Below are 19,551 nucleotides of genomic sequence, written 5' to 3'. Positions count from 1 at the left end.
GAATATTATGTAATAATTCCTTAAATAGAAAAAAATAACATATTTATACGTCCAGTAGTCACAGCGAAAGACGGATTCTCATTCGTTTTGGACTTTCTAAGGCACCGTACGCATTTGTTTCAGTACGCATGCGCATGACATTTTGAACAAATAGCTATTGCTGTTAATTTATGAATAAAACGAAACTACAATGTCAGAGAAAACCGGAGACGTCGATTTAACCGGCGCTAAACTAAATACTGGTGTCTGGCTTGTAAAGGTATGTATGTATGTATAGGTGTTTGAAATACCGTATTATTAATAGAAAGCGTTTTTTTTTCTTTCAACCAAGGCTAACTTTAGCAGTCTCAGCTACGGTGGATAACTGCATCGAGTCCGTATAAATGTCATTTTTCTGAATAAAAAATACAATTTGAACTCTGTATGGATATTTTTAAAAAATGTAAACGTTTCTCTTGTCGAGGCTACAAGAGGCCTCCTTTGATGAAACCTTTGGTCGTGGTTTGCCGCATAACATCTGCATGACGTGTTATACTGTTTTCAATATTGTCAAAGACCGTTGCAAACAAATGACTTTTTTTAATACAGGTGCCAAAGTATCTCTCGCATCAATGGGCAAAAGCCACAGGAAGAGGCGAAGTTGGGAAACTCAGAATTTCAAAGTATGTGGAACCATGGCAAGAGGAACAGTAAAACTTGTCGGGATACTTTACTTTGAAGTTGTTAAAGGGTACCACGGATAGTAATAATGTAATTCTTAAAATGTAAATGATAAATGTTAGTATGGGTTATAATAATTTGGTATTAAAAACCCTTTTAATGTTTTCATTTTAATGAAATTTGTAAAATTAGTTGAACTAATCGGTCGCTATTGTTGTTGACGACGCAATGCACTCTGAGCGGTGACGTCACTAGCCGGTCCAATTTGAACCCGAGCGGAAAAGTGATGACCAGGATAGCACTGTAGATATTTCACAGTACGAGAAGCAAAAGCAATTAAATGAAGGTCTTCAGCGGGATTTTAACCCACGTTTCCCGTGCGACCGACGAGTGCGTACACCACAGGACTATACTTCTGCGTGACGTTCGAGTCACCATTTTCCTTGGAAAGAAATCGCAACGCACAATTGTTGTCTGTCTGTGCGGTCAACCTGAAAGGGGAATGCAATTGAAGAGAAAGTGCGGCTGGCTTGACCATGGAATTAGAAAATGCTTCTTACTTCAGACCGCAAACAGACAACAATAACAGAGGGATTGCGGAAAAGGTTCATTGAACAAACAAACAAACACGCAATCGCGAAAAGGGAGATGCAAAAAGTGTCCGTGACAGTAGGTCGGGATCAATAAAAACAAAAACCCGAGGGAAAACCGTAAGAGGCAGACACACGAACCAACATAGAAGGCAATGATGCAACTACCAGCTAAGGGATATACAAACTGTCAAATGGCATCCATTCAGTTATCGGCAAGATGCCTAGGATTGGTTTAAAGACGCAGCTAATGAGTTGGAATTGGATGCAGGTACGACATTGGAAACCCAGCCCACAGCTCTGTAACAAAATAATCTGACCAGCAGAATGTGACAAAATCATGCCAGTCATCATAATAGCTTCGCTTGCTAGCTAGCACATCTATTCTCCCAGTGCAGCTCAGCCGTGTTATCACCCCGGCGTGCATTGCGCACGTAAAACATGGCGCCCTCTGAAGGTCAAATTATGTACTAAATATTGATTTTTAAAACAATGGCAATAATGTATGTGTTTCTAATAACATATTTAAGTAAAAGAGAACAATTGTAGCTTATTATAGCCTACAAGTCTTTATATCCGAGGTTCCTTTTAAGTGTGGCAGTTTGAATATTTATTTAGCATAATGACAATACGATAATGGGCATTTCTCCTGGTGACTCTTGTGTGAAATCTCACATATATGCATTATAGCATTGAATGTTATTGTACTTCACTAAAGTTACGTTCTTCTTTAAAGGAAAGGAAATCAAGGGAAACCAGAGGTAAGAACCATAGTACTGTATATGTACAACCCCTAGCAAAAAGTATGGAATCACGGACGAGCACTACCTCAGACATTTTATCATGTAGAACAAACTCGGATAAAAAGCTTGAAAAAATAATGAATTAGTTCAAAAGTGCAACTCTTTAGCTTTCAGAAACACTTAAAAAATTAGGAAAAACATTGTGGTGGTCAGTAAATGTTACTTATATAGAGCAAGTGCAGGAAAATATATATATAATCACTCCATTCTGAGGGGAAAAAATGTGGAATCCTGAGAAACAAACAAAGACATAATAATCAAAACACATCTCTTGTATTTAGTAGCACCACCTCTGGCTTTTATGACAGCTTGGAGTCTCTGAGGCATGGACTTGATGAGTATTCTTCATCAATTTGGTGCCAACTCTCTTTGATTGCAGTTGCCAGATCGTCCTTGCAGGTCGGAGCCTTGCTGTGGACCATTTTTTTTCAATTTCCACCACAGGTTTTTAATAGGGTTGAGATCTAGGCTATTTGCAGGCCATGACATTGACTGGATGAGTCTTTCTCCAAGGAATGCTTTAACAGTTTTAGCTCTGGCATGATGCATTGTCATCTTGGAAAATGACAAACATATTTTCAATTAAAGGGATAAGAAAGCTGTCTAAAATTTCAATGTAAACTTGTGCATTTATTAAAGATTTAACCACAGCCATCTCCCCAGTGCCTTTGCCTCACATGCAGCCCCATATCATGAAGGGCTGAGGAAATTTTGATGTTTTCTTCAGGCAGCCATCTTTGTAAATCTCACTGGAACAGCACAAACCCAAAGTTCCAGCATCATCACCTTGTCAAGAGTCAAGAATCTGCATTGGGCAAGGTGTCAAGAGTCAAGAATATGCGTTGGACAAGGCGATGATGCTGGAACTTTTGCTTGGTGCTGTTCCAGTGAGATTCACAAAGATGACTGCCTGAAGAAAACATCAAAATTTCCTCAGTCCTTAATGATATGGGGCTGCATGTCAGGCAAAGGCACCGGGGAGATGGCAGAGATTGTTTTTGAATGCTAAAGAGTTGCACTTTTGAACTAATTCATTTTTTTTTCAAGCTTTTTATCTGAGTTTGTTCTACATGATAAAATGTCTGAGTGAGTGCTCGTCCGAGACTGGTGATTCCATACTTTTTGCTAGGAGTTGTATATACAGCTACCAGCTGTAAATGTTTTGTATATTTGTACTTATTTTATTTGGATGTCTCTGCTTAAACCTACTATACTCGTACCTTTAAAGGTAGTATACGGTACTAAAGGTACATTACAAGTACCGTTAATATTAGTCGTAACTCTGTCTTCAGCTTTGCTAAAATAATGACGAATGAACTGTTTGGTTGTAATTAAAGAGAATTTGGAATTTTAATTAATGTAAATTCACAGGTGTCTTTTACACTAAATGAAGAGTTGACTGTAATTGAGGGTATAGACGACAAGTCAGTGTCTGCTCCTCGGGAACACCCGCTGACAATGCAGACAGTGGGAGGACAGACGTTGGCGGTGTTCACAGAGACGGCACCTGGTGAGCTTCTTATTTGTTCTTTTAACTTTAGTTGAGATTGTTGGTTGTTTTAGTCTCTCAATTGCTGAGAGACAGTGCACTGTTTGGTCTAAAGCACAAAAGGTAAGTTTTTTTTTTTCTTCTACCAATCGTCACTTGGTGGAGGTGCCCGTGTTTGCTGCCTTTGCCTGCAAGCTTGCTGCTACTCTGTGACCTCTTTCTGGTTTCTCCCAAATTCTGTTATTTTTGTCTTGCAAGATTTAAATGGATGCAGGAAAATTTAAGTCAACAATAGATCAATCACATTGACAGTGAATGTTCATTGATTTATTTATACTAGTTCTTCATAGCTGAGGCACCATTGCAATTGTTTGCATCACAATATTTGTGTCGGCATGCTTTTTGGAGGGGGGGGGGGTCACAGATTATAAACCTGTCATTTGTGCTTTCCTTAGAGCAGAACAGTATTTCTCATTGTCTTACTAGTTATTGTTTTGCCCAAGCACACGCTACCCAAGAACACTAGTTACAGAAACCTAGATACGATCAAGACAAAAGCAAAATATTTTGAAAATTTTGTATTTAGGTTGCAGTCATTTACACAGGTGGTAAAAGATTGATAACATAAGAATTAAGGTTAGTTATTAATTTCCCTAGGGTTTCTCCTTATTATAAATTAATTGACTGCACTCAAGAGAAAATCCTGACCGCAGTCCGCCTGCCAATCCTGCCTCCCTGGGCAGCCATTTGGAGAGCTCTCCTGGAATTGGGGTCAGTTTTACTGCTTAAAATGTCTTGCCCGTTGAAGGTTCGATTCATCGCACCCATTCTTGCGTGTGTGTGAACTGGGTTGCTTTTAGTTTATTTTCATGATTTAACTTCTCCACTTTGTAAACTGCTCCAAATCAGCACTGAGTTGAAAGGGGCCGTTGCTGCTGAGTACACACTGAGGAGGCTGACAGACTTAATAGCTGTGGGGACCCAAGCAGCTCCAAGTAGGCGAGCTCTAATGCCTGTCCTTAGGAAGTGGCCAAGAGCAATGGCTCCCCGAGTAGGTGATCTCTAATGCCTGTCCATAGGAAGTGTCCAAGAGAAAGGTGTCATGCAATTCAAAGTATTTGTTGATCACCATCAAGGGAGCCAGCTGGAGTCTGCAATAACTCTGATCAGGGCAATAGCTATTCATCACACAACCTCCATAACCAAATTAACTGTACTCCTTAGGTCGATTTTGACAACAACAAAAAAAAGACATTTACGCCATATGGCCAGTGACTAACATCATGTACAGTATGTCTTGGGTTGGAACTTTGTAGTTTTCAAACTTTTTTCTCTAACTTGGAGAATTGACAGATGCGTTCAAAATGACTCAACAACTACTTCAGTAAAGTGTTTTACTTAGTTCGACATTTGTTTTTAATCCTTTTATAATCAGATCCAATAAGAATGCAGTTACAATCAAAACTAGGCCTGCAAGCAGGACTGAACGGGCCCTCGCAATCTAGCGCAACTCGGACGTCACGCAACTCGGACTGTGTGCAGGTCAGGGTGGTGGCAGATCCTCCTCTCTAATCATCTCATTAGAACCTAACATGCTCGAAAGTCGCCTATTTACATTCCCACACCCAAGAGATAAAAACCCCTATTGGAGAGAGTACTACAAAAAAGGAGCCACTACTGAGCTGTGCAGCCAAGCCCTTATTCAAAACCAAAATTAATCTTCTAACTGGGCCAATTCGACCAAGTGTGCCAACTATTGTGGCTCTATAAGCTCCCTGAGTCTCTGAAAAAAAATATTTCCTTTAAATGGCGAACAAAGGGTCGTCACGGCAACAGACAGAGACACGTGGACATGGGCCGTAAAAAAGTATTTTAATAGGTCTTGAAACTACAATGACCAACATGAAAAGAACTGGACATGTTTTGGAAAAACGAGTGACTTTCTATCGCCACTAGTTGGCGCTGTAGGGTTGATGCAAATGACCCCTACAAGGCCCTTCAGGGTATGACTCTCAACAAGCACGGGAAGTTTGGCGCAGATATCTTGTATATCTGCCGAGTTATGACTGTTTAAAGTTTTTGGAGAGAAAAATTGTTGACAGTCATTTTCACTTTCCTGTTTGGACCCCTCCGCTTCAACGAAACTTCAATATTTTTCATCAGGCACCTGAAGACAGGTCTTAAGGTTTCCCTTATGCAGGTTTGAGGTAGATTGATTTTTTCCCTTTAGAGGAGGAGTGTGTCCCGTAAAAAAGGGCATTTCCTGTTCCCACTAGGAGGCGCCAGGCACAAATGGTAAATTTTCAATCCAGTCCTGCTCAGGCTGGTATACCTCACACACATGCCAGATTTAAAATAGATTGAACGTTGTATGAGGGAGTTATCAGTCATTTTCCGAATTCGGTGTTTTGGCGAAAAAATGGAAGAATTTGGCGCCCCGCCCAGGTCAGGCCCATGAATGAAAACACACCATTTTTATAACTTAAGATTTCATATGCCTCATGAACAGTCTCACCAATTTTGAGAATGATCAAACTAATTCCCTAGGTGCCAAGGTGTAAAATGTGCACACTGTAAATCGATAAAAAGTTCACATTCAATCCAAAATACCCGATTTCCTGTAGGATTTGGAATGTGTGTGCAAGAGACTTTTTGGAGCAGTTTTGCACAAAGTTTTGACTCTCCAAATTTCATCACTCTATGTTAGAAAAACCTAAATGGAGAGACCTTTTTGAAAATTTCAAGAGGGCGCCACTGAGCCATTTTGTTAAATTTTTTCGTAACGTTGCAAGATTATTGAACGTTATCCAAAGCCGCATGTATGTGCAAATTTTGGTGAGTTTATATGCATGTTCAAGCCTCCAAATGTAAACTCCTACTATGAACCGATAAAAATTTCACATTCGATCAAAAATACCCGATTTCCTGTTGGATTTGGAATACGGGTGCAAGAGACTTTTTGGAGCAGTTTTGCACAAGGTATCGACTCCCCAAATTTCATCACTCTCTGTTAAAAAAACCTAATAGGAAACGCCTTTTTGAAAAATTCAAGGGGGCGCCACTGAGGCATTTTGCTACATTTTTTCGTAACATTGCAAGATTATCGAACGTTATCTAAAGCCGCATGTATGTGCAAATTTTTACGAGTTTTTGTGCATATTCAAGCCTCCAAATGTAAACTCCTACTGTGAACCCATGAAAATTTCACATTCGATCCAAAATACCCGATTTCCTGTTGGATTTGGAATATGGGTGCAAGAGACTTTTTGGAGCAGTTTTGCATAAGGTATCTACTCCCCAAATTTCCTTGCTCTATGTTGAAAAAACCCAATAGGAAAGGCCTTTTTTAAAACTTCTTTCTGTCGCCACTAGTTGGCACTGTAGAGTTGATGCAAATGACCCCTACAAGAACCTTCAGGGTATGACTCTCAACAAACACGGGAAGTTTGGCGCAGATATGTTGTATATCTGCCGAGTTATGACTGTTCAAAGTTTTTTGCGTGACAAATTGTTGAAGTTCATTTTCACTTTCCTGTTTGGACCCCTCCGCCTCAACGAAACCTCAATATTTTTCATCAGGCATCTGAACACAGGTCTTAAGGCTCCCCTGATGCAGGTTTGAGGTCAACAGATTTTTTTCCCTTGGAGGAGGAACCTGTCTCGTAAAAAAAGGCATTTCCTGTTCTCACTAGGGGGCGCTAGACCTAATGGGTAATATTTCAATGCACTCGTGTTAAGGGTGGGATACCGCATATACATGGCAGATATGAAAAAGATTGAAAGTTGTGTCAAGGAATTATTAGCCATTTACTGAATTCGGTGTTTTGCCGAAAAAATGGCCGACTTTGGCACCACGCCCAGGTCAGACCCGTGAATGAAAACACACCATTTTAGAAACTTAAGATCTCATATGTCTCCTGAACAGTCTCACCAATTTTGAAGATGATCCAACTAACTCCCTCGGCGAAAAGGTCTCAAATGTGCACCCTGTAAATCGATAAAAATTTCATATTTGATCCAAAATAACCGATTTCCTGTTGGGTTTGGAATATGCGTGTAAATGCTTTTTTGGAGCGGTTTTGGACAAGGTATAGACCCCCCAAATTTCATTGCTCTACGCTGACAGACCCTAATGTTATAGGCCAATTTTAAAATTTCAAGGGGGCGCCACTGAGCCATTTTGTTATATTTTTTTGCAACGTTGCAAAATTATCGAAATTTACAATTTTCCGGACGTATGTGCAAATTTTGGTGACTTTTCGTGCATGTTCAGGCCTCCAAATTGGCCGTTTTCATTTGCCCTGAAAAATAAAAATAAAAAAATAAAAAATAATAATAATCCTTTGCAAAACAATAGGGCCTTCGCACGCTTAGTGCTCGGGCCCTAATTAATTTTGTAATATACTAGCAAACGTTATTTTTGTGATTTCCTTACCTCAGAAATTCAACCCCACTCTCACATGTGTACATAGTTATTAGTTAAGTCAGAGGATTGCCACTCCAAAATCTTTTGGCGCTTTAGAAGTTACATCTGCATTCATAAGAAGCTGTACTATACAATCTTTGGGAACCTTTTCATGTGGGGCAATGCAGCTCTAAACCACTGCAAACTACCGAAGATTTATATGCTCATATTAGATGTTGCAGTACTAATGTTGTGGCCAGTGAGTGTGTGTGTGCTTTGTGTAATTTTAATGAACTACGATAGCATTGTCTGTTGTAGTTACAGTTGTGGTCAAAAGTTTACATACACTTGTGAAGAACATAATGTCATTGCTCTCTTGAGTTTCCAGTTATTTCTACAACGCTGATTTTTCTCCGATAGAGTGATTGGAACAGATACTTCTTTGTCACAAAAAAACATTCATGAAGTTTGGTTCTTTTATGACTTTATTATGGGTTAACAGAAAAAGTGATCAAATCTGCTGGGTCAAAAATATACATACAGCAACACGAATTAGCAATTTTCTTGTGAGTGATTATTGACTTGAACAATCATTGACTTGAAAAAGTCAGGAAAGTCACTTGGAGCCATTTCAAAGCAGCTGCAGGTCCCAAGAGCAACAGTGCAAACAATTGTTTGTAAGTATAAAGTGCATGGCACTGTTTTGTCATTGCCACTATCAGGAAGAAAACGCAAGCTATCACCTGCTGCTGAGAGAAAATTGGTCAGGAGGGTGAAGATTCAACCAAGAATCACCAAAAAGTATATCTGCCAAGAATTAAAAGCTGCTGGAACACAGATGTCAGTGTCCACAGTCAAGCGTGTTTTGCATCTCCATGGACTGAGAGGCTGCCGTGCATGAAGGAAGCCCTTGCTCCGAAAGCGGCACCTTAAGGCTCGACTGAAGTTTGCTGCTGATCACATGGACAAAGATAAGACCTTCTGGAGGAAAGTTCTGTGGTCAGACGAAACAAAAATCGAGCTGTTTGGCCACAATGCCCAGCAATATGTTTGGAGGAGAAAAGGTGAGGCCTTTAACCCCAAGTACACCATGCCTACCGTCAAGCACGGTGGTGGTAATATTATGCTGTGGGGCTGTTTTGCTACCAATGGAACTTGTGCTTTACAGAGAGTAAATGGGATAATGAAGAAGGAGGATTACCTTCAAATTCTTCAAGATAACCTAACGTCATCAGCCCGAAGATTGAGTCTTGGGCGCAGTTGGGTGTTCCAACAGGACAATGACCCCAAACACACATCAAAAGTGGTAATGGAATGGCTAAATCAGGCTAGGATTAAGGTTTTCGAATGGCCTTCCCAAAGTCCTGACTTAAACCCCATTGAAAACTTGTGGACAATGCTGAAGAAATAAGTCCATGTCAGAAAGCCATCAAATTTAACTGAACTGCACCAATTCTGTCAAGAGGAGTGGTCAAAGATTCAACCAGAAGCTTGTGGATGGCTACCAGAAGCGCCTAATTGAAGTGAAAATGGCCAAGGCACATGTTACCAAATATTAGCGCTGCTGTATGTATATTTTTGACCCAGCAGATTTGATCACTTTTTTCTGTTCACCCATAATAAAGTCATAAAAGAACCAAACTTCATGAATGTTTTTTGTGACAAAGAAGTATCTGTTCCAATCACTCTATCAGAGAAAAATCAGAGTTGTAGAAATAACTGGAAACTCAAGAGAGCCATGACATTATGTTCTTCACAAGTGTATGTAAACTTTTGACCACAACTGTATTTGTTTGTAGTGGCGGGTCAGTGTTTGTATGCTCGCAGCTTGTAAGCGCATGCTTGCTTTGCTGGTGTGCGCGTGGTATTGTGCCAGAGTTTACTTTTATTCATTTTGCCCGTGACAAAGCGTGTGCGATTAAACCTGGGAGTGGCTCTGATTGTGCGATCCCCTCCTCCCCCTATTTCCTATCCCCAAACATATTTTATTTTATTATCCCTCCATCCCCCCCTGTAGGCCAGTCAGAAGAGCGATCTGATGGTTGCAGCTCAGTTTCGGGGGCAGGGGCTGGTCCAGGTGAGTTCACCAGTTTTGGTGAATCAAACACAATCTAACAAGTGACACTTTCTTTTCCTCAGTAAAATGCCAATGTTTTTATTGTGATAAATGACATCCTTGAACCTGCATCGTGGCCTCTTGATTCAAGCATTTCAATGCTCAAAGATGAGGAATGTTTTGTGGATTTTTTTTTTTTTAAGTCTGTGTCCTGGAGCTCTGCTGTTTTGTGGGCTTAGCCTGTAGAACTGTATTTTACAAACCTCGTGCTTTTGTAAATACTAGGTACACATTGCAAAATAAGTCTTATTGTCAAAACGGGGATACTGAATGAAGCATTTCATATTTACAATATGTTTTGTTAAAAAACAACTTTATGGCACACCTTGCACAATGAAAGTGTTGGTGACCAAATGATAAACTTGTCCTCTGATTGCTAGCTTGTCAGAATCAAGTGTTGGTTACAGAAGAAAATATATATTTACTCAACAATGATGAAATTAATATTTTCTTGCCAAGCAAATGAAGAAGACAAAAGTGACTTTCAAACACCGATTTGTGATTAAATTTTTACTGTCTTCCTGTAGATAAAATTGCCTTGGAAGGAGTTGTGGTGCAGCGAGCAGATTGTAGGCCAGCTGTAAGTGAGAACTATATGAAGCTGAAAAGGTGAGTGGTTTATGTCTTCATTTAGAATTTACACATACTGTAAGTGATAAAACAAACGCCAAATTTAGTTAGGTAAGCCCTTTCTTTAACTAGGAATCATTGTGTTTGGGAAATTTAGTCGCAAATGTGCCCCGTTTTACATGCATGTACTAGTCATGCACTGTATGGAATTGCTGAGTCGACACCCAAGACGGGGGATGGCTCAGCCACACGAGAGCGAGTGTGTGTATATCTTTTATGCTAATTGTTAGTTTTCTTCAGTGCTGTTTTTTTCTTTCTTTCCATATTTCATGTCGTCTACCTCCGATACGTATTGTTTGAATTTAATTATGCTTCTAATGTTGTAATGTGTTTCAAATAATTTGATTTTGAGCCAATTTGAAAAGGCATAATATCGGACGATGAATAAGTCAGGCCCAAACTAGAATGCTGTTCATGTTTATCTTTAAAACAGGTTACAAATTGAAGAGTCCACCAAGCCAGTCCGGCTTTCACAGCAGCTGGCTAAAGCTGTCACTAACAACTACAAACCTGTGGCAAACCATGCATACAATGTAAGAACAAATAGCAAATTTCTTGTTTGACCATCTCATTCCATACATCTTTGGCCTGTGAAAAATCAATTTCCCATTATTATGTAGGCAGCAATGTTGATACAGCTTTAAACTTTCACATTGTACGTTAACATTGTTTCCTGTGTGTCTGGTAAGTTTAAATTTTGATACTGGATTCACCAATTTACTTCACAAACTATTCGGGCAGGTACTGTATTAATCATGTGTAATGGATCACAATTCAGGCTTGGTTAAGACCAGCGATGAGTAATTATCTGTTTTTTGTCAGATGGAATATGAGAGGAAAAAGAAAGAGGAAGGCAAGCGAGCAAGAGCTGACAAACAGCAAGTGTTGGACATGTTGTTTTCTGCTTTTGAGAAACACCAATACTACAACATCAAAGACCTGGTGGACATAACCAAACAGCCTGTGGTGAGACATTTTGATAATGTAGAGCTTTGAAATACCGAATTTGAGTTGTAAGAATAGTTAACTACAAGGGAAACAAAGTGTGATATAATGTGGGGTTGATAATTTGTGGTGGATGCCGAATTCCATCACTGGGCCCTTAAAAAAAATTCTTGTGCATAATTGTGTAATTGGGGACAATTGTAACAGTGCAGAAGTGTTGGCACAGATTTCTCATTATATCCTTGTTTGATTCAAGTACTTTGTGCTGAATTTTCCATGAATACACAAATCTTATATAGTTTAATTTCTATTTAAAACAAATCTGAATTCACTTTATAGGGTCTTAAAATTTAAGCGTTTTCAAATTCACCTCTCCCAAAATGTTGTATGTGTCCTGTCATATACAGAAGATATTTGGCAATATTTTCAAAAAACATCTCTTGTTCACAGATTTATCTGAAAGAAATCCTCCGCGACATTGGCATATACAATGTGAAGGGGACACACAAAAACACTTGGGAGCTCAAGCCTGAGTATCGACATTATCAAAGCGAGGAAAAAACAGATGAGTAGGACAGGTTTAACGTTTGGTTGGATGGAGCCAACCCAATCACCGTGAGGTTTTGTTCTAAAGCACAATGACTCTTGACACCTCCAAAGGATTTTTGAGGTTTATATCCTTTGCGCTTTTTCTGGAAGTTTGCACGAGACAAACTAAATACCCCTGGTCTTTTTCTTTTCATGTTGAAAAGTTTTAATGGCATATTTTTAAAGTCAATACAACATGCTTTTGTGCTTTGCATTTTTTTGTTTCATGGAACTTTAGACAGGCTACGCCCAACAAATAAATATGCTTTTAATTCCATTTCACTTCAGAATCTTTCTCTTGATAACATTTTTCACCTTTTTGAGGTTATTTGGTTACTCCTACCAGTAAGAAGTTCCCACTTAACAATATATAACAAAATGTAAAACATTTTCCTGCATTTAATTTGTGCTGTATTCGTATACAATTTTTGTGCTCAAATGAAAAAATACGTAGCACCCTTTTAATTATTTGGCTTGCAGAGACACTGAAGCCAAAATATTTTTTGGGTTATCCCAGGCACCCAGATACTTCTGAATGGGGCTATAAGGCTGCATTCAGACTGCAGGCATATGTGAATCCAAATGGATTCCTCCTCAAATTTCTTTGGGCTGACTTCCCTAGTTTTAGAAAGGGTCCAGTTTCAATCTGGATGGGCTAAAAATCAGATTTGGCTGACAGTCGGAACAAGGCCTAAACTTGCAACGGTCTAGCCCTGGCCCGTCCTAGACAATGGCAATGTAAGATATGAACATTGTTCACACAGCACATACCAATTAATGGGGTGATATGCCATTTCAGTTGTCAAATATCTTAATTATTAATGTGTACAATTCATGCTTCATTTTAAAAAACACATGGAAGTAGTAGTTTATTGCTAATCTGGTCCATTTCAAATATTAAAATTCACATACTGTAGGACTTAAAAGTGCATAGCAGCACACAACCTACCAACCTAAAGAAAATTTAGTGGAGAACATTTGACCTTTTAGGGTTCCCATTATTACTGTGCATTAAAAAAAATATTGAACAAGCAATTTTATTCAGATTGTCAACATCAAAAATTCAACAAGCGGCTTCAGATTCTAAAAAGTACTTTTGTGACAAAAGCACTCTAAACACAACTTTCATAGATGTTTAAATTTACATTATATCCTTGGGGAGGGATGCATTGTAGTTTGGAAATCACTAGTACCTATAGACCCTACCCACCGACGTCACAAAACCACGTGCTCGCTGTATGGTTCCGCCCACTTGTCCGTCATTTTGTCTCTGTATTAGCATTGGTTTCAATTGATCGAGGAATTTAAAATGCATTTCATGGAAGACCCGGTGCTTTCTGATGCCGTAAACTCACTGGATGTGTTGCATAAAAGGCGTTATGTGGAAAAGCTTCGTTCTATACAGTCGCCAGATCCATATTTGATGCCCAAATCGATGTTTTTCGACCCACTGTCTTCGCCCTGTCTGCCTGACATCTGCTACGCTGATATTTACAATTATCTTGTCCACACAAAATCAGCCTATTCTCACGAAAATTTGAAAAACTTCAAGAGCTTGGAGGCTTATAAATACTTCGTTGCTGGTTGGGTGAAACAGGTCCTCGTCCACGAAAATTCGGCAGGAATCTATGTTGTGCTTGGAAAGGTGAGTTACGAAATTTTCAATTCAAAATCTTTTTGTTATTGCTAACATCCACTGTCAAGTCTAATGTATTTCATGTCGTTTGTCAATGGAGTTAAGGCTTTTATTTGTTTATATGGTTTAGCGATAGCACTCTCACTACATACATACGTGTATGTTGTCGGCGATTAGCCTAGCAATGATCTTAATCGTGGTTATTTGTCAGCCCAAAACCCTCTAAATAGTGATGGGTCCAGTGATACTAATGCGCCGGCGCGCGCGCCGAGCTCATGGAGCAACCCCTGCATCGGTGCGCGTATCGCTACAAGAAAATCACGTGACCAATGCATGAACTCATTGAACTGTGTCGACAGTCATGACGCGGCAAACTGCTTCAAAAGGAAGCGCGTCTGTCAACGCGATGGAGCTGCTGAAACAATCCACATCTCACGGTTACTTCCTCGTTGTCTACATGCTGTGGAAATGGACGTAAGACAGGGAAAATGCAGTTGTCATCTTCCATTCAAAATACAATTTTAATGTAAATCTGAGTTTATTAGTGTGACAGGTACACGCGGGTCCGTAATTTGTAGAGCCTTGCCTACACCTTTACCTGCATTTGACATGTTAGCTTGGTGGTCAGAGCGAACGCCACTCGTCCCCGACGCGTAGTGCGCGCGGGTTCGAATCCTGGTCAGAACATATCGCAGCGCAAGACCAAAATTTTCGGTTTTACTATTAAAGTTATTTTTTTTTTTTTTGCAGGTGAAATGTTGCATTTGTACTTTGTATATGACTAACCTGCCATATACAAACAGTTGCCACCTTCTCAATGCTGAAGCATTACTGGCCCAAGCATGAGAATGAAGTTTCTGATAATCCCAAAATAAACACAGGTATAGAGCCATTCCTTTACTTTCCCACAGTCACTTTTTTGGTAATTTATTAGAAATCTGTAATTAAGCTATAATTTATTTTTTGTCCACTTCAATTTCTTTCTGGTGGGTTATGGTAGCACTTAGATCACGAAGTGGGGAGTCAAGAAGGCAATGCAACTGTAGATGAAATTGCAAAAGTGCAACGATGCATGGCTGAGCCGAACATGAACCGAAGCCAAACTGAGCCAATGGACATCTTATCCAAACCTCTTTCAACTGGAAATTCTTGTGCATGCTGGCATCATTGGTTCCATGCGAGTGTGTTGTCCACAGCAGGCTTGTTTGATTTTAAAAAGGTAACCAACTAAATTTTAAACATTAAAAAAAAAAAAACTATGTTTTTGAATAAAATTTTATCAGAACAAAAAGTCCACAGGCATTCCTCATTCACCCATTCATTATTACTAACATTTTCACATTATAATATATGTTCACATAATTTAAAGATATGGAATAATGCAATATGAATGCAAAGACTTAAATTATTTGATTTTACATGCTATGTCATCAATTCAGTGTCACAGAACAAAAAGTCCACAGGCATTCCTCATTCACCCATTCATTATTACTAACATTTTCACATTATAATATATGTTCACATAATTTAAAGATATGGAATAATGCAATATGAATGCAAAGACTTAAATTATTTGATTTTACATGCTATGTCATCAATTCAGTGTCAGTCTGTCAAGTGGGTTGCCTGTAGGGATTTTTTATGTCCAGCAGGTGTCAGTATTCAATGACACAGTATCCACACTGTGTCAACACAGTGTGTCACTGTGTCGACACGCTTCATGAGGTCTCACGGACCCATCACTACCTCTAAGTATATCTTAAATGCATCTTACCGGATATAAAATGACTACTACATAGTCTGTGGTGATTTTTTGGTGCCCAGTTTTCACGTCGAATTGCAGCCGTCCATTTCGCTCTCCTCTTTGGATCCCTCGGAATACGGTAAAACTTCAAGTCTCTCCTTCCATCTTCTCTGTTAGTGCAACCAACAGCCACGCACGCCTTCACCATTTTGATTATTAATGTTAAGGAGCAGAAAAACACGCCGTAAATAGGAGGAATGTACGTAGCCGTAACAGGTTAACACTATGTTTTGACGGACAATTGGGCGGTACCATTCAGGAGAGCGGAGTTGTGACGTCACGTGGGTAGGGTCTATATAGGACATTGCTGCCATGGCTACACCCCCCACCTCCACTCCCTATATGTATATTTTTTTCAAACATGCATTATTTCATAAATAGCCCCGAGGGAAACTTCAGGACAGAAATCCATCTGCAGGGTGGAGAACTTCCGAGTCCTGATCAATGAACCCAAGCCAAGGGAGGTAGCGGTTTTGCTAGCAGAAGAGTCGGCAGGTTGCCACAGGTAATATCAACTTCCTCCTGCCAGAAGACAACTTCTAACCCTGGAGGAAAAAAATATGAATAATCATTGAACTACTGTACACACCACCACCCCAAAAAAAAATCAGATTTAGACGAGGTGACCAAGCACAACATGTGACACTCCAAATGTCCCAAATGTTTAAAGACACCAGAAAAAGCGTATTATGTATTCCCCAATTCAAGCTGGGCTGCCAAGTAAGAAGAGCAGTCAGAAAGCAAGAGGAAAGTTTAGTTTAGCATCTCTTTGCAAACCTAGAAGCCAATGCAGCCTGCTTCAGGTCTATCAGTGGATGCATCTGAATGCATAACCCATTTGGGAACACAACCAGTACTTACCCAACATGTACTGAAGTGGATCCAGTCAATCACTGCGCGTTCAGGAATGCCCAAAGTTGACAAGTAGCCGCCATTTTGATATAGGGGGAAACACACACTCTGGCAGATTCTCAATTAAGCTTACCATTAAATTAAATGCATCTCATCAAATGATCACTACAGGGAAAATAATATCAAAGATGCACATCCAATCATTGATATTTTTAGAATGGTCCACACCTGATCAGTTACCAATTCCAGAATTTGTGACTGAAAGTAACGCATTTTCAACCAATTCTTGTGAATTCAAGGCACTGCAATTTTGTCCAATATGCATGACTTTTGACCAGTCATGCGAGTTTCTTTACCCTCATCCCTTTACAGGTTTTTAAAATTACCACAAAATCAAGCAGTTTTGTCTACAACTATCACACAAAAAATGTTTTTAAATCTGCTAGATCGTGGAGGGACGGGTAAGGATATAAGGTATCTGTGGTACCCACAAACTGGTCACATGTAGGTGAAATTTATTCTTAAGACAGACATGTTGAACAGGGCAGCCACCCATGTCTTTGATGAAAGCGGACTTAAAATTCAAGAGTGCTATACTTTGGGGGAAAAAAATACTGGTGACTGAAAACATGTCCTTTTTGCATTTTTAGTAGGGCTGTCAAAATTATCGCGTTAACGCGCGGTAATTAATTTTTTAAATTAATCACGTTAAAATATTTGACGCAATTAACGCACATGTCCCGCTCAGAAAGTATTCTGCCTTTTGCTAAGTTTTACAGCAAGGCTTTTTGCGCTGTCCAACAGCGAACTCTTGTGGTCGCTTTGCGACATGGTTTATTATTTTCTTCTTTTCTTCATTATGGCTGCACGACGTCTCGGGCTGATAATGTTGTGCTTATATGATCCTTGGACAAGATTTGTCCGTAAGTATGGTTGTTGTAAAGAATGTACATATTATGTTAGTAAGCGAAATGTTATATTTTTTGTATGAGACGCTTTTTGTTTATGTTTAGTGAACCTGTATAGCGTGCTAAGCTAACGTTGTTGCTAATGCAATGCTTGTGTACTTTTATTTTGTAGTTTTACGACGGTCTAAAGAGGACAATGGTTTGAGGCCATTTTATTAATCAGATGAAAAAGGAAGAAGTCTGATTATTAAGGCGTCGTTCACTAGCTGTCTAGCTTTGGAAAAAGTAGACGCTTCGGAGTGAGGACAGCATAGACAGATTTAAATGACAGTAGAGTGAAATGCCCACTACAGTCCTTCTGTACCGTATGTTGAATGTATATATCCATCTTGTGTCTTATCTTTCCATTCCAACAATTTATTTTACAGAATATATATATAATTTACAGAAAAATATGGCATATTTTATAGATGGTTTGAATTGCGATTAATTGCGATTAATTTTTAAGCTGTAATTAACGCGATTAAAAATTTTAATCGTTTGACAGCCCTAATTTTTAGTTTTTAATATTGTAATTTACACACAGCAAACCATTACCTTTAAAATGTTGGTTTAGAAATCGAAATCGCTGCTCACTAGCGACCTTGTAAAACATTTTTTCCCTCAGACCAACATGACGGCTTCTAGTCTGCTTTGTGACATGGCAATTCCATCATAGCCTGAAGATTTCTACAGCTGATGGGACAAGATTCATCCAGTTTCGCCACAACCTAGGCAAAAAAAACTTCATGAAGGCATTTCGGTTGAAAGGCTTTCTCCAGCATCAGGTTTCATTTCAAACTCAGTCAATGTCCCCCTAGGAACAGCATATGAACATTGAATATCAACAGTCTGTAAAGAACTTTATTGTTAACAACACTTACCAGTCAAATGTGCAGATCTGCCATCAGGGATGTCCAGGAACATGGTACTGGGACAATTCAGCTTCCTTCATTATGGTGGATGATTTCCACAGCTGCAGTTTTCCTTTAAACACAAAAAGGAGAATATGTAAACATTTTAGAGGCACATTGTCCAGTATCAACTTTGATACAGTTTATAGTCCCCTATTCAATCCGAGACACCACCAGGCTGGCGTGCAGAAAGCGCAGGGACAGTTATTGTTGCATCTGAAATAATAAACCCAGAATCTCTCACAAAAGAGAGGCCAGGCTGTCAAAGATGCAGCGAAGGTTTACACACCAGCAAAATATCAAATTACAATTCATACTGACTTTGGCAAATGACTGATTCTGCTGTGGAGACTTAGTAATGAATGTAACTTACAGATGAATGCAGAAGTCATCCACAATCAGGGATTTCCACGTGTACAAAAGGGATAGGGACAACTGTGGTTGGAGAGAGGACAGTAAAATTTAGACAAAAATATATATTACTGTATTCCCAACTTTCAAATCCCTGCTTGTGAGGAAAATATTCAACCATCATCGACGCCTGTTAATACCTTGAATATGCATTGAAGAAAGAGACGTGAGACTAAAATTAGCATTAGCTTTACGACCACATGGCAACCACGAGGTCATTTTTCATATTCAATTTAGCAGCACTGCTCTCATGTCCTAGGTTAGAGCTTAATTTGTCGTATGTGTCACACTGAAGTAAGCCTCGAATTAATAATAATAATTAAAAAATCAAATTGTTTAGGGACAAACTGAAAACCAGCTCGCAAATACAAGAAACTACTGTGCAATGCGCTTTTCACGACAATTGAGGGATATTGGATAACAATGAGGACATACATACCATGGAGATACAAAACAAACAAGAACTGGAGAAAAGATGGAAACGAAGAGCTTCACTCCAGAATTTTTTCCCTTGCAGGCGAGACATTCAAGGACACAGAAGCTCTGCGCATTTTAAAATATGTCAATTTCTCTCTTTTTAACATTTTTAAAAGATCGGTCTTTCTGTGCCGGCGTTACTTTAATCTTAGAATGCAGACTTGAGGTCTCGAGCAGCAACCTCTCGTGTTCGTTAACCGTGAAAAATGGCGTCGATGTAATAAAAGTCCGCTATGTAAGGCTATTCGTCGGATGCACACGGTGAGCCAACGGGGTCTGGCATC

At 39.3% G+C, this 19,551-nt stretch overlaps 1 protein-coding gene, 1 long non-coding RNA gene and 2 other non-coding genes across 5 annotated transcripts; 1 reads left to right on the top strand and 3 right to left on the bottom strand.

The window, feature by feature from the left end:
• Positions 1 to 46: 46 nt before the first annotated feature.
• gtf2f2a (general transcription factor IIF, polypeptide 2a) lies at positions 47 to 12,508 on the top strand. 2 transcript variants are annotated; one of them, XM_057841449.1, is made up of 9 exons: positions 47 to 259; positions 589 to 662; positions 1,987 to 2,011; positions 3,425 to 3,563; positions 9,965 to 10,024; positions 10,591 to 10,672; positions 11,127 to 11,226; positions 11,516 to 11,659; positions 12,089 to 12,508. In XM_057841449.1, the coding sequence occupies exons 1-9, from the start codon at positions 191 to 193 to the stop codon at positions 12,209 to 12,211; spliced, it is 816 nt and encodes a 271-aa protein (XP_057697432.1). In that variant the 5' UTR covers positions 47 to 190; the 3' UTR covers positions 12,212 to 12,508. The 2 variants fall into 2 exon arrangements, with proteins under 2 accessions (XP_057697432.1, XP_057697439.1); XM_057841456.1 differs by lacking the exon at positions 9,965 to 10,024 and having other exon boundaries at positions 54 to 259.
• On the bottom strand, positions 11,246 to 19,501 carry LOC130919064 (uncharacterized). The gene is made up of 5 exons (XR_009063882.1): positions 19,230 to 19,501; positions 18,753 to 18,814; positions 18,350 to 18,452; positions 16,528 to 18,196; positions 11,246 to 16,211 (listed from the first exon to the last, which is right to left on the bottom strand). It is a non-coding gene; the product is annotated as an uncharacterized LOC130919064 (long non-coding RNA).
• LOC130928371 (small nucleolar RNA SNORA31) lies at positions 16,354 to 16,487 on the bottom strand. Its single transcript, XR_009066670.1, has one exon. It is a non-coding gene; the product is annotated as a small nucleolar RNA SNORA31 (small nucleolar RNA).
• LOC130928375 (small nucleolar RNA SNORA31) lies at positions 18,521 to 18,653 on the bottom strand. The gene has a single exon (XR_009066671.1). It is a non-coding gene; the product is annotated as a small nucleolar RNA SNORA31 (small nucleolar RNA).
• Positions 19,502 to 19,551: the final 50 nt, after the last annotated feature.

This window comes from Corythoichthys intestinalis, chromosome 1 (genome assembly GCF_030265065.1).
Source record: "Corythoichthys intestinalis isolate RoL2023-P3 chromosome 1, ASM3026506v1, whole genome shotgun sequence".
NCBI lineage: Eukaryota > Metazoa > Chordata > Actinopteri > Syngnathiformes > Syngnathidae > Corythoichthys > Corythoichthys intestinalis.
This window is presented reverse-complemented; position numbering and strand designations above follow the sequence as displayed.